Source organism: Aedes aegypti, chromosome 1 (assembly GCF_002204515.2).
Source record: "Aedes aegypti strain LVP_AGWG chromosome 1, AaegL5.0 Primary Assembly, whole genome shotgun sequence".
Taxonomy (NCBI): Eukaryota; Metazoa; Arthropoda; class Insecta; order Diptera; family Culicidae; genus Aedes; species Aedes aegypti.
Genome location: NC_035107.1, coordinates 189,018,099 through 189,033,650, shown reverse-complemented (window position 1 = coordinate 189,033,650; position 15,552 = coordinate 189,018,099). Strand labels below are relative to the sequence as shown.

At 37.5% G+C, this 15,552-nt stretch overlaps 1 protein-coding gene across 1 annotated transcript; it reads right to left on the bottom strand.

The window, feature by feature from the left end:
• Window positions 1-4,701: 4,701 nt before the first annotated feature.
• Window positions 4,702-15,271, bottom strand: LOC5578688 (serine protease easter). The gene is made up of 4 exons (XM_001657036.3): window positions 14,920-15,271; window positions 14,383-14,836; window positions 14,036-14,331; window positions 4,702-5,141 (listed from the first exon to the last, which is right to left on the bottom strand). Exons 1-4 carry the CDS (start codon window positions 14,969-14,971, stop codon window positions 4,813-4,815), a joined length of 1,131 nt encoding a protein of 376 aa, XP_001657086.2. The 5' UTR covers window positions 14,972-15,271; the 3' UTR covers window positions 4,702-4,812.
• Between the last annotated feature and the right edge of the window lie 281 nt (window positions 15,272-15,552).

Below are 15,552 nucleotides of genomic sequence, written 5' to 3'. Positions count from 1 at the left end.
CAATTTTTCACTGGTGGGTCGCAAAGAATACGCTTGTTGGATAGGTGGGTCGCGCAACCAAAAAGTTTGGGAAGCTATGGTCTAACCATCAATTGAAACCTCCAAACCAGTAGAGAGATGTCTAAGGCAGTTGGACATTTTCAATTTTCATAGATATCTATGAAAAATGCTATATAAAACGAGCCTTGCAAGTGGGAACTTTTGAGCTGCAATAGGGTCCTAAAAGGTTTAATGAAATCTTGTTATCATTTAATAACACGAAAGAGCATTTTACTGCAACTACTTTAGTATTTTTTCCCGCTTAAATAACGGATATATCATATTAAAACTTAAATTTAAAAATTTGATCCATAAATGAACCTTGACACTTGAGATCATGTTTGACGTTCGCTGAGTCGACAAAAATACCACAGGGGTTTTCGTTTTAACACTGGGGTTGTTCCTATCTGACATTCCGGAAGAGACACGGAAGATAAAATACACTCAAAATTTGAGTTAGAACCAAGGGGTGTGACAAAATCTATAAAAACATAAAAAATGTTTTTTTTTTGTACTTAAACAAATGAAAAACATTAAAAAATTGAGTAAACATGTGTTTTTGGTCTATACCTAAGCGTTTGGCACTAAAATTGGGACAGGGCTTTAGGACCCTATTATTGAAACGATTCGTGTTAAATGCTTCCCATACAAAGTCGACTGTCCAGAATTTGAAGCTGTCCGTAATTTGAAGCTGTCAAATCAGATTGGTACTTCGCAGCCATGCACTTTACCACTAGGCTAAGGAAGGTCCCTATGTAGATAGTCTATGTGAGCATTATTTACTTGTGTGGATTCTGGAATACCAAAGCGAATGCTGGTATTCCAGTAAGGATTCAAGCTAGAATTCTAGTGGGAATGGTTAAATGCAAATCCTAGGATTCCTGTTTGAATTGTTGGCATTCAGTGGCATAAACTTCAATATACCGAGAAACATTTAAAATATACGTCTTCCAATAGGTTAACTATTTTGGCAAGACTCCTATTGTTTTGCAGGCAATTAGAGGATGATATATTTGTGTCAAATCACAAGTGAGTTGATTTGCAAAGGGACTATTCTGATTTTCTCATACACTGAGAATAATATAAACGTAAAAAAAATTACTAGCATGGTTTGGATTTTGATCCGAATTAGCTGATCGAACCATATTAGGAGAGTGCTATTCATAGGGGAACTGGGGGTAAAATGAACACCCTAAGCAATTCTCATATTTTCTTGCATATTAAGCTTTCAGATTCTTTTTCAATTGCTCAGAATTGAAGTAGCATGTTTATGCAATGTAACAAGTTGAAATATTGTGATGGATATAGAATTACATTATTATACTTTCCACAGAGTCAATGTTCCAAACATGTGGGTAAAATGAACATGTAACGGAGGTAAAATGAACATATACTTGGCGGTAAAATGAACATTCAATGGGGGTAATGTGAACATATACTGGGGGTGAAATGAACATTCAATGTGGGTAAATGAACATCATTTAAATTGAGCGGGTTGCGGCATGATTCTCGGCATCTGGTACATGATCAATGCATATCTCACAGACATTCCGGTATCGATGGAACGTTTAGCCGCGACAATTTGGATGGCTGCTCATATCTGTCTCTGTATTTTCTCCGCAAAAACTTTCGGCACTGAAATAAAATCCGGTAGTATTCGCCCTGCCATGGTGTTCATATTACCCCCATCTCGAGTGAGGACCAAAAAAATCAAACTAAAAATGAAACTTAACGCTATGAGCTTCTCTCATACATTTTCCACAACCTCGTCCCTATCTTAAATTTACTAATAGCGTTTTAATTCGGTCCCAGTGGAGAAAAATAATCACAAAATTACTGACTTGTTCATGTATCTCATCAGGTTTATTTTTCCGCCACTGGAGCACGTGTCCTGTGTTGAAAAGTCCATTCAATTAGGAACCCTCTTACACTCTTCCTCAGTCCATCACATCATTCGGACGAACACTCGATAGTCCGCATCGAATGGCGAAAGGGAAGAGACGCGCAGCAGCAACCATGGTTTGTCTTAGAACGTTATTAACGAAAACAAAAATACCAATTCGCCGTTAAACTTGCTTAAAAATGAAAAAGACACGGACACCGTCTTTAACCATTCAGCTGCACAGACTGTAAAACAACAGACTAGCATGCTACAATTGCACGGCCGGCAAACATTTGTGCCGAAAAGTTTCAATGGCTGAAGTGGGAATCGAACCCGCACCCCAAGACATGATGCGCTTACTGCCTGATGACACTAACCGCTCGGTCACTTTGCGCACAATTTGAACGCTATGGTGTCATAGCATCATCTTTGTTCATTTATAAATGTTTCATCGATGGAAACCAATGTTATAGTAATTTGCAAAGCAAGGATCATTTCCAATACATATGTTTATGATTTTCATGGTAGAAGAAAGCCAAAATTGATGGTCATATTATTCATTAATAACGGTCTTAGACACACCGTTTCAAGATTCTGGTCACCCCTGGTTACCTTACCTGAGCGTTCATTTCCCACACCCACTATAAACAGGATGCTACAAGCTTCTTGAAACAACCGATACCATGAGTGAACGTACGTTGAGGGACTTCTTTTCCAATCAATTTCCCGTTTACAACAATACGACTCCAGCAAAGGAACGGCCCAAACACAATAAATTGGTCTGCAACAGGACCTTCAGCCACGTGCTGTTCCCATGGGTGACAACGAACCGCTTGCGTTCATATTGCTACATAGGTCACACGTGAAACATCTTTGAACCGAGCAGTGAGTGGACTGTGGTGATCCTTGAGAATTTCTCCGACGGGACCACCAGCGAAGATCTAACCTAAATTCTCGATGAGAGCCGAAGCGCACTTGATTCGAACCGTGCCTTTTGCAGCATTGTTCAGTTTTCGAACAAAAGTAACAGAATGCGTTACTTTCCCTTAGGGCAGGAAAGTATTGCGCCATGAAGGTTTACAATAGTTCAATGTCGCTTACAAGGGAGATATGGCAGGGTAAAAGGTAATGAACAAAATTGAATGGTTGGGATCACGGAATAACAAACTCGCATTTATAAAGATTCCGAAAAATTTCAATACAAAATTGAAGAACAATAATAATAATGAGTTCGGGTGGAAATCAATTTGATTTTGTTCACTGAATACTGGGCCAGATTACAAAATGAGGATGAAATAATCCTTTCTATAATTGATTTGGTCTTAATTCATTGCAGCTTTTTTGCTTACTTCGACTCTGATCATGTCCCTGCCATGTTTCAAATTTACCATAAAGCGATTCTCAACCCTATCAGCTCCACTCTCAATTATTTATGAAACATACATCGATAGTAATCTTGTGGTGAACTATGTAACTGATGTTAACTTCCAACTACGTCCAATCAGCTTGCTTCCCTCCACCAGTAAACTTTAATAAAAAAAATCATATTGGACACATGCGTTTGAACCTATTCTTACCCCCGAAGACGATATTATGTTCTAGAGCAAAAGTATCTTGTAGCCCTTGATATGGCTTATCCATTCATTATGGTCCATGGAAAATAGATTTTACCACTCTAATGTCGCATAATGCGAAAATGATGTTTTTATTATGTGTAATAATTTTCCGGAGACATTTTTGTTCTATAACATCATTTTCATGAAAATATATGATTAGAAACTTTTAAACCTTTAGAGCTATTAGGTCAACAAGTAGATTAGTTGCTTAGTTGTTCAAAGCGTTCGTCTAGCATACAAGTGTCTTCTTCTTCTTGGAATTACGTCCTAGACAGAGCCTGCTTATTAGTGTTCTCATGAGCACTTTCGCAGTTATTAATTGAGAGCTCTCTTTGCCAAAGTTGCGATTTTCGCATTCGTTTATCGTGTGGCAGGTACAATGATAATCTATGCCCAGGGAAGTCAAGGAAACTTCCATTACTAAAAGATCCTGGACCGTCCGGAAATCGAACCTAGACTCCTTAAGCATGGCTTTGCTTTGTAGCCGCAGACTAACCACTCTGCTAAGAAAGGCCCCATAGTATACAAGTATCGTTGGTTCGAATCTCCCTTGAGCACTTTACTTTACTTAGGGTTACTTTTATAAATTCACTTATAATTTGTTAATTTTTACCACTTGCAATGAGTTAAATAATTTGATAATCATGCACGCAGCGAACTGGACCATCGAAATTCATACATTTTGTCTTATGAAAGGTGGAACGATTATTGCAATGCGAACGCTTTATGTATCATTCTAGCAACACTCAACATCAAGGCGTCGATAGGCGCGCGGTATACGCACGGGCCTATCGATCGCACGGTTTTTGGTTCGATTCCAGGTTGCCGCGTAAACAATTTTTGGTTTCATAAGGCAAATTTATGAATTTCAACCCGATTCCTTGTGGCAAATTTTCATAAGGGATTCTTATGTATTTCGATAGTCCATTTGCCTGAGTGTGCAGATTAGAATACAATTTTTATAGTCATTATGATTTCTTTGCGATTTGGCCCAGTGCGCACTGGTCTCATTAATGTTAACAGACTCAGCAGGGGTTCCAACTAACAGAATGTGTCGCTTTGCTTGACCTTGTTTGTACTGGCTCAATGCTTCACTTTCCTCGCCTCAGCATTGCTTCGGACCTTGACAGCTAATCACAGGGGGTAAATAAGAAGTTTGCCAGCTTCGTCCTGAAAAGATTAACAACAGTAACAGAAACGACTTTATTCTTCCACCTTGTTTTCTCTATTTTTCTCCACTAATGCAAGAGCTGTGCTACCAATGTTTAACTTTGCTCAATTACTGGCTATAGTCCTCTTGACCCAGTCATCGAATTTAAACATATTGGTATATATGCTAGGAACTCCTTCTGTACCGCACTGGGACGGACCACGGCTAACGATCCCGTACACGAACCAGCGTGCAAACTGTCGGTTGTAGTACATCAATGGGGAACCGCTGTCCCCTCGGCAGGTATCGTGAGCTTTTTGACCACCGGCACAGATTTGGCTGTCGGCTATTCGAATCGTGTGCTCTGCGTAGACTGCTCGGCACCTTTCCTGATCAACGTGCGGTAGACTTACTTTCAGTTTCAGCTTGCTTGGCACGCTTGTGGTGGTGTTGTCTGAAAATGAGGAATAAAATAAAATAAAAATCGGATCCTGTTTTGACGTTAACTACGTTAACGTTTCTGCAAATCCTGCCATATAATTTCCATAGCAGGATCGCGAGTGCGTTGAAGTTGCCTTCTCCTCACGTTTTTAAGACGGATCAAGAGTTTAAGATCATCGTCTACAATCACGGATTCAAATTTTACTTCACATTTTGGAATTGCAATGCTTCTGGCTTCAACAATGGCATTTGTTAAAGTTTCAAGAGCATTGTAAATATCAAGTTTTGTTTGTAAAGAAATGTTAACATCAAGATTAGAGACAATATATGTCTCATATATATTCCAATCGGCTCGAAAATAATTGAAAGTGGAGCTGATAGGATTGAGAATCGCTTCATGGGATATTTGAAATGTAACAGGGACATGATCAGAATCAAAATCAGCATGAGTAATCAGTTGGCCAAAAAGCTGACTAGAGTCGGTTAAGACTAAATCAATCGTAGACGGATTTCTAGAAGAGGAAAAACACGTAGGGCTATCAGGGTATTGAATTGAGAAATATCCTGAAGAGCACTCATCAAATAAAATTCTGCGTTGGAATTACTTTGAGAATTATTTCATGACCGATGTTTGGCATTAAAGTCACCAATGACAAAATTGTTGTGACTTATTGCGAGTCAATTTTCGCAAGTCAGTTTGGAGCAAATTAACTTGCTGTCCAGAGCATTGAAAATTCAAATAGGCAGCTATGAAAGTATATTTACCAAGCTATTTACAGAAACACCTAAAGTTTCAAAAACTTTAGTTTCAAATGACTAAAACAGTTGATGTCTTATACGCCTATGAATGATGATTGCAACTCCCCCACATGCTCCATCAAGTCGATCATTACGATGCACAAAAAAGTTAGGATTTTTTTTGAGTTTAGATCCAGGTTTCAAAAACGTTTCCAATTTAATTTGAAATACAGCCGACTCTCCACATCTCGATGTTCTATACAGTCGACACTCCCTATGTCGATGATTTTAAAAGTCTCTTCAGTCTGCATACATTTTTACTCTCCAGATCTCGTTATCCACCTTATCTCGATATCTCCATATCTCGATGTGTTTCTGTTGATTTTTCGTTCTCATTTTTCTCTCCGTATGTCGATATGACTAATATCGAAGGTTACTAGACCAAAGTTTTGGGATTCAAAACAAATTAGGAGCTCAAAATGACGTTTGTTTGTGTATTACTTGCTTAGCAATTGAGTGTTTTTTAATCTAGTATTCATCAAACATTTGTTCTTTGTCTCGATCTCTCCCTATCTCGATGATCCCTTCGATATCGAAATGTGGAGAGGCGACTGTATCTCGATATCCTCCTTATCTCGATATCTCCATATCTCGATGTGCTCCTGTTGACTTTTCGATCCAAATTTTCTCTCCGTATCCATAATCAAAGGTGACTAGACTGGATTTAGTGATTCAAAACAATTTCAAAACGCGAGATGACGTCTGCTTGTTTATTATTTTGCTGGTAACGGAGTGATTTTCAATCTAGTGTTCATTAAAAACAGTTTTCTTTGTCTCGATCTCTCCGTATCTCGATGGTCCCTTCGATATCGAGATGTGGAAAGGCGACTGTATTTAAATTACTGTTTGGATCCATTAGAAAAAAGTAATCCAATAACAATTTGATTAGTAATTTTTACACCAACTTGGACTGCTTCAGTCATAGTGGCGGCTTTGAACATTGTATCAATCATTAGATTCAATTGTTCAGTTAGAAAATTAAAATCAGGGGCAGACATATCACTTGAAGTGGGTACATCATTTGATGATTTTCCGTTAGAATTTTCGGTAGACGAAGAGGCGGAGTAGATGTTACCTGTAGCGGTAGGTTTTTTGCCATTTGATTTGAAACAAGTAGAATGGGAACTCATAGTACGAATAGTGGAGGAGTTCAAATTACCTGCTACGATATCGGCAAAGGATTTACCGTGGGTAGATACATTCGAAATTAAAAGATTCGAACGGCTACCCAACGGATTAAAATTAGTTTGTGAATGAGCATGATTATGATCTTCCTGATGGGTATGATTCCTAATCAAGCGCTCGTTAACTGAAAAATGAGTATTGTTCGATACTCTACCAGGGAAATTCCGGAAACGATCGTTATCATAACGGATATTATCTTTCATCTGCCTGGCACGAGCCTCAACAACTCTCCTGCGTGAAGGGCAATCCTAAAAAAATGACTTATGATTGGCCCCACAATCCAAGCATATAAACTTGGTGGTATCTTCCTTCACTGGACAGACGTCCTTAGCGTGAGAAGAACCTCCTCAAATCATGCATTTAGCATCCATGCGGCATTTTTTTGTACTATGACCCCACTTTTGGCACCGACGGCACTGAGTGTGGTTCTGGTAATTTCCTCCAGATTTCTGGAAATGTTCCCATGTCACACGGACATCGAACATAAGTTTTGCTTTTTCTAAAGCTTTAATATTATTTAGATCTTTTTTGTTAAAGTGAACTAAATAATATTCTTGAGAAAGCGCTTTCTGAACAATGCCAGATTGCGTTCTCTTATTCATAATGATTACTTGGACTGGGGAAAATCCAAGTTAATCATTTACTCCATTTCTGATCTCTTCAGGTGACTTATAGCCACTTGCATGGGCGTAAATAGCCATCAGACTTGAGGGGGGCCACGGCCCCTTCTCATGAGAGTTAAAAGTCGTAAAGGATTTAGATAACTTAACAATGCTTGTTTCGATAATATTTGTGAACCGATTATAGTCGTGTACTTTCATACAGAGGTAGATGAAAATCTAAAAATTGACCAAAACCGACTGATCAATTTTCTTAGATACCAAATGTCACTTTTATGGAAAAATAGTAAAATTTATTTAAAAATCTATGTTTTCGTTTTATATTGCCAAGATGACGTATTCAACCCAATCTTATATTTAGATCTCGAATAGAATACAAGGATTAAAAAGCAGATTGTTATCAGGATTTACCTTTCCAATTCGATTTGAACTAGATGTTTGCAAAGTATTAAAATATGATAAAAATTTAAATGTATCACCCAAGCCTTTGAAAAAAAAATGCTTGCTAGTTTGAAAATATGGATTATTGTTGCTCAGCATTTCTGTAGCAAACGATTCATTTCTCTAAACCTCTCGAACACAAAATTTGAACATGGTATTGAATAATACCTTTTTTTGTTAGAGTTAAAAACTTTAAATCCTAAAGCTGCTTGGCTACCATCATATTGAAGGATATAAGTTTTTTTTGAATTCAAATAAAGCTGTTGTCAGAATATTCGTACGATAACAGTTATTTGAAAAAAGGGATGGAAGGTATTTTGCTCATGGATTTATTAATATCCAATCATAGTAAGGCAGAACAAAAGTTCGACCTTAGTGGTATAATCAATTTTTTTTATAAAAACAATAGCAGGTGAAAATAAATACCATACAGTGAACCTTCAGCATCTTCTTTCTGGCGTTTACGTCCCCACTGAGACAAAGCCTGATTCTCAGCTTAGTGTTCTTATGAGCACTTCCACAGTTATCAACTGAGAGCTTACTATGCCGATGACCATTTTTGCATGTGTATATTGTGTGGCAGGTACGAAGATACTCTATGCCCTGGGAAGTCCAGAAAATTTCCTACTCGAAAAGATCCTCGACCGGTGGGATTCGAACCCACGACCATCAGCTTGATCATGCTGAATAGCTGCGCGTTTACCGCTACGGCTATCTGGGTCCCTTCAGCATATTTGCTACAATTTCGCTGATTGTCTTAAGCAAACTTTTGCCCCATCGGTGGGGCTCGACACTTTTACGATAGACATACTTTATATAAACTTATGTTTACAGATAAATACACTCTAATTTTTCATCAAAGAATTTCCCAAAGCCCAAAAAAACGTTTTTTACAAAACTAGGTGCAAATGTGAAATGTTGGTGACTTTTTTCGCACGATCAGGCAAATTTCGCTAAACTTAAAGATAATATGTGAATTTGGGGTAATTTGTAAATTTATTTGCTAGATTATATCATGGGTCGAACTTTTAGCCCGCTGATTCGAACTTTTGCCACACTATGGGCCAAAAATTGATTCCAAGCAATTATGTAGTTACTAATACACCTCAAAGCATCCTTTAAAAATCGAAGAAGATTTTATCCTTATTTATTTTCATGCAATGAAAGTTTGATAAAAAATTATAATGTTTACGTCAAAAAACAACAAATAGCCATTATTTTTCCAAATCACAATCGACTCTTATGATATTTGTAGTGAAAGTCCCTTACTTGAACACTATAGCATTTGTAAGCTTTGATTTGATTTGAGCTTGATCCTAAATCGAATCCTAAACATTCGATTTCTTATCATTAATCTAGAAACAAGTTTTATCTATATTTCATACAAATAACGCAACGTCTTCTAATTACAGAAATTTTACATGAATGCATATATATTTATAACGAAAATAACATCTCTGAACCGAATTGATGTGGTTCCCATTCCCAGTTCACTTATGACTTAAAAAAGTTATAGTGGCAACTTCATTTGGAAGCGAAGTGAAGATGTTCTTCTCGAAATGAATTATCCCAGGGTTAAAAATCTCGTTAACAAAGACAAACAAAAATCGTGTCTTAAAACAATCTTCAGTATGAATAAGGTTTACGTTTATTCTACAGAAACAAATAGTAACATGGTCTTATTATCTTTCCAATCAAAAAACTTCAGAAAATTGGTGTCAACATAGCATAGAAAATTGTTGCGACATTTACGATTTTACATGGTTCGATGTGATTTTTTGTACGAAACCGCCACTTTCTTACTATATGTAAAAGAATTTCAATGTTCACAGTTTTGCTGTCAGATTTGAATGCAACTGCATCACCGTCGTCTACGTACGAACTGCTACGCTTACTGCACAATTGTTTATTTTCGAGATTTTTTTTTTGTGGAACTTTATCATAACTCTCATACACAAACATTTTCCAGTAACAACGATTCGTTCTAGATAAATGATCACAAAATATCGCAGCTTGCTTAAAATATGAAAAGACTTTGGTTTTCTAATTAACAAAACCACTACAAATGGATCAAGTCAATTCTTATAGTTCTAAAACAAACAAGACAAAAAGAAAACAGTATGGCAGTATGTGATGTTTTAAAAGTACATATTGCTATTGCCTGTCAAACAATGATCATCCATAAATTCATATTCAAAATGCATTTAATGCGTCTAGTATCATAAGTGTTTGATACTAAAAACTAGTTTTAACTGTATTGTCATTTCTTCTCCATTTTTTTTCGGGGGGGCCAAGGCCATGGTTCGGGGGGGGCCAGGCACCCCCTGGCCCCTCCCTATTTACGCCAATGGCCACTTGAGAGACCTTACAAGACGACTTTGAACAAACGTTCAGTTTTGACGTCATAAGAAAAAAAAAAATGTGCTTCTTCTCTTCAAGATGTTTGAGAAGAAGTTCGCGATCTTTAAGAGTTTCCGGCAGAACGCGACAGTCTGCTTTCTTTGCGATTTGGAAGGAAACCTTGATTTCCTTAATGGAGTTCAAGATCTCCTGCCTAAATCCCGCAAATTCGGAACAACTGACCACGATAGGCAGTACTCTTTGTTTGTTCCGGAGAAACGTCCTTTCTTCTATTCATGCCACGTTTAGTGACAGTTTTAAATCCCACTTTTTTGGAAGGAAGTAGTGAATTCAGAGATTCACCCTTCCTTTTGTTTGTGGTTGCAACCATGTTAAGTGAATAAACAAAAGAAGACGAGACATCCTAAGAGGTTTTCTGATTTTGATGATTTTACAGCACGAGTCGTTTATTCACCCAACGAGGCTTGCCGAGCTAGATAACTGTGACGAGTGCTGTTAGAGAAACTGATCACCCGGCAACACTGACATCAGTCCGAACTTGACCTGACTTTGAAACGTCACAATGACAGACAAGACACGCACATATATAATCTACACACAATACAAGAATAAGTTGATTATAAAAACGAATTAAAACGAATTAGTACCACGCTGCACTGTGTTTTATTTTCTCGATTTCATGCGCTTTTTGAATAGCGCCCAAACCGTTGATTTTAACGATATAGTTTATTCGGAGAAGTTTCTTGGTATATTAAAGCGCAACTTTTGACGAAAAAAGTTTTGTGATCAATCCACCTAGCAGTGAGATAGAAAAACTATTTTTTCAAAACATTCAGATAGACATATGATGTCTTCGGCAAAGTTGTAGAATTGGCAATTTGAAACAACTTTGTCGAAGACATGATTTTTCTATCTCTTATAATTTTTGAGTTATATGCCGTTGTATGTGAATGACCCCTAAAAATCATACTTTTTATAACATTTTTCCAAGATTTTTAACATTTTTTGTGTTCTCTACAAAGTTGTTTGTCATGAAAAAACCCGTGTTTTTGCTGAACATATCATCACTCTATCTTTTGAAGTAACAAAGTTATTCATGAATTACTCTTCTTTCAAGGGGTAGTTTAGGCCACAAAAAATGTTAAAAATCTTGGAAAAATGTTATGATAAAAAGTATGATTTTTAGGGGCCATTCACATACAATGGCATATATCTCAAAAAGTATAAGAGATAGAAAAATCATGTCTTCGACAAAGTTGTTTCAAATTGCCAATTCTACAACTTTGCCGAAGACATCATATGTCTATCTGAATGTTTTGAAAAAATAGTTTTTCTATCTCACTGCTAGGTGGATTGATCACAAAACTTTTTTCGTCAAAAGTTGCGCTTTAATATTCCAAGAAACTTCTCCGAACAAACTATATCGTTAAAATCAACGGTTTGGGCGCTATTCAAAAAGCGCATGAAATCGAGGAAATAAATCACAGTGCGCTGTTAGTCAGAAGTTAGTAAATATGAGATTGATCTATTTTCTGGACAATTACACAAGACAGTTAGACTTTGTAAGTACACTACATTGAATTACATGCAGACTTAACAAATAATGGACAAATAACATTGATTTAGATTGGACAACAATTACAAGCCCAGTTAGACACGAACAAATAAACAAGTGGAAGGACTTATAATTGTAAGTAGACATGGACTATATAAGACAATTACTGACACTAACTATAATGAATTACAGCTAAAAGCAATACTCCACATAATCCAAGTTTGCTAAATAGAGCGTCCGAATTTCCGTGCCTAAGGCTGGCCGCAACAAGTGCTGTAAAAATTCGTAAAAGGCCACTTGAGGGACTCAGTAATCATATCGAGATGCGTTCACTATATTTAGGTAATTTCCGAATGTCTCAATGTCAATCCCGCACGGCGATAATGAAAAAGCGTTGCGTAATGGTAATTACGCAACTGAAATCAGTTATGTATTGACTAATATGGCACTGCATAATTCAGTGCGGGATAGTAGACCGTATCATGACATATTTGTGTTATGAAAAACAGCCTATTATGATGAGAAATTGAGTATCCAGCTTTTTACGCTAGCATGCTATAAATTGTGAATAACCCCCTTTTGACATTTCTTGCCTACACTATTATTTTGTAGCTTAATCAAACCATGCTTTTTAATAATGAAAATTTCAATTGTTGGCGATTCAATGTCAAAAGATTTAACTCTGGTGTTCGGGATATTAAAATTATGTTTTTCCCATTTTCATAATCTTTTTTTCTATTTTAGGAGAAAGCATGAGAAGATAAAGGTGATTGCAGCCAGATTAAAGATGTACATATTTAGATCTATACTGAAGCAATTTCTTAGTAACAATTGGTTTCTTTTACTAGGAGTGCATCGCGAATGATCGTTTAACAAACGGATGCGTTCGGGGGATATTTGAATAGGGCGGAGAGCGTTGTTGTGCGAAAAATATTGAAGATTAAATTTTCTGTGGTTTATTCTATTTCTATATGTGTTAAATTTCTCATTGTCCCTTGCATAATTTGTTTTGAGGTCCTTTTAATTCCTAGAATGAATTCTTGAATCTAGAATATCAGAAATCATATCGAAACGCATACACCATTATTTGAATTTTTTGAAAATTGTCATGTAATTATCTATTACGAAACTGAAAACCGTTGCATTATAGTAATTACACAACTGATTTAAGTTACGTGATAATTATTTTGCAATTTCTCATCGTAAAAGGCTGTCATGAAAGCTAATCTGTCATGAAACGACCTCGTCTTCTGCACTGAATAATGCAGTGCGGTAATAATCATGATGCAACTGAATAAATTATATCGGAATGCATCATTATTTTACAATTTCTGAGAAAATGTTGTGTTATGATTCATTATGCAACTCAAAACAGTTGCGTAAAGAGAAAGCGTTGCGTAATGAATCATTACAGCACTGGTTTCAGTTGCGTAATGACTATTCCAGCGCTGCATACTTTAGTGCAGGAAAGTAGGCCGTTTTATGACAGATTGGCATAATGAAAAACAGCTTATTACGATGAGAAATGGCAAAAACTACTATTACGACGCAGCATAATCCAGTGCAGGAAAGTTAGCCATTTCATGACAGATTGGCGTGATGAAAAACAGCAAGCGAATCGTACAAACAACGCAACGGAAGATGTAAATGCAAAATCACTAATGATTAAAGAGAACTTAAACAAAGGGAGTCTCTCAATGTTAGATAGGTCGTTTTAAAAAAGTTAAGCGAGAATTGCACCGATGAGCTAATCTCTTGGATTGGAAAAGATGACGCATCACACAATTCGTTTCAATGTTCTACCGTGATAGTGTAAGTTCGCTCTAACATAGATGCTCGGAACATCTGAATATAATTATGCATGACATAATTGATAACGGTTAGTTCCATTCATAATGATTATCGGCCATACGTAAACATTGTTGTGGTTTAAATATAAATACTTACAGAAGTCTGTTCGTCCCCATCCAGCAGCCATATATTTCACGTTGCTCTTGCTCAACTGTTCCGTTAAATTGTAATAGCTTGGCAAACAAATATGCCGTATGAAATCCGTGAACGGGGCCTCCTCGACCAGCTTGACTAGCGCCACATCGTTGTACCGGTCCCAGCTTTTGCTATCATACTCCGGATGGGGGATGGCTTTCTCCACCGCAATATCGAGTGGCTTTTCGTTGCAATCTTCATTCAAGTCACAATCCAACTCGGTCTCCAAGTTGTGCTCACCCAAACGAACAAATTTTCTGAAAAATATTTTTGTTATTCTCTGCACCTGTATTTGAAACATAACTTACAGTGGTCCTAAATTCGTGTAGCTCTTCCCTGTAACACAGTGGGCAGCCGTGAGTATCCACCGTTTTGCAACTAATGCCCCACCGCATGACGGATGTAACATTCCGGTTTGTAGCGACTCATAGAACAACAACGCCAGCCATGGGAATTCGTCGATTGTCGTAACTTGGCCTCCGAAGATTCGGTCTTCGGTGGTGTCCGCTCCACATTTGGCAATCAAATCTTTATAGTCTTTTAGAGTCGTTACTCGTGGATTCTGGTAGTAATTTGCCCTCGGTGGGCAGCAAACTCCAGTTCTGGAACAGTTCAGTTGGTTGACAAACTCCAACTGTTCGTCGTTCAATGGACCGGCCGCGATCAACTTTTGATAGGCCGTGCAGCCACTCTTTGGAATGCAATAACCGATTGCATTCTCATTTGGAATCTCACATGGGAGCAGTGTGATTGCCTCCGTTGCTGGAATGATCCATTCGATAAGAGGTTTGGGAATTCCCAGGTGGTTGGAACAACCGACAAAAAACAAACTATTGGAAACTCACCACCAGCGATGCTGAGAAGAAGGAGAAGCGCAGAAGACTTCACCGTAAACATGTTTGCGAGAGTAGACTCCGTTGTCAACTGATCGGAGTTTGTGAGCTGGAAGCTTAATTTTTCGAATCTTCACCGGGGAACGCGCGGGATTTGGGGAAGGTGAGCAAACCGGGTTCAGATAGAGATTGATGACGGCACAAACTGGAATGAGTGGTCAATAATCACGCATGGATGTTTGGTACGTTGAAGACGGACAGCTGATCACTGGTTTTGCAACTGCTTTTTTGTTTGCTTTCATCGGTAGGTTCAGATGTGTGTTGAGGTTTAGAGTCAGCACTAGTGTAAGAGTACTTGCCTTGTCGTGAGGTTCCTTTTAATTGAAATAAACATTTACGTGTGGTGAGTTTGCTCCTTAATTTGAATGACTTTTGAAATAGAATCCTTCAGATCAAACCCATCCCTATATGTATATGGATTGTATATTGCATTGATTTCTTAATCTTATTCAATCAAACAGATACGGTAGGATAACGCTTGGAGAAAAAAATGATCAATAGGTCAAGACCAGGCCAGAACCATTTGTCCCGCGCTGAAAAATGGACTTCTAGGAGAGTTATTTTTAATGCATATTTTGCAACTAT

Excerpts from the sequence above, each read along its gene's own strand:
- LOC5578688 (XM_001657036.3), bottom strand. The coding sequence starts at position 14,971 with ATGTTTACGGTGAAGTCTTCTGCGCTTCTCCTTCTTCTCAGCATCGCT. Across the intron at positions 14,837-14,919 it reads TCTTCTCAGCATCGCTGGTG|CAACGGAGGCAATCACACTG; the intron begins GTGAGTTTCCAA and ends GGATCATTCCAG. Across the intron at positions 5,142-14,035 it reads ATGGGGACGAACAGACTTCT|ACAACACCACCACAAGCGTG; the intron begins GTAAGTATTTAT and ends CCTCATTTTCAG.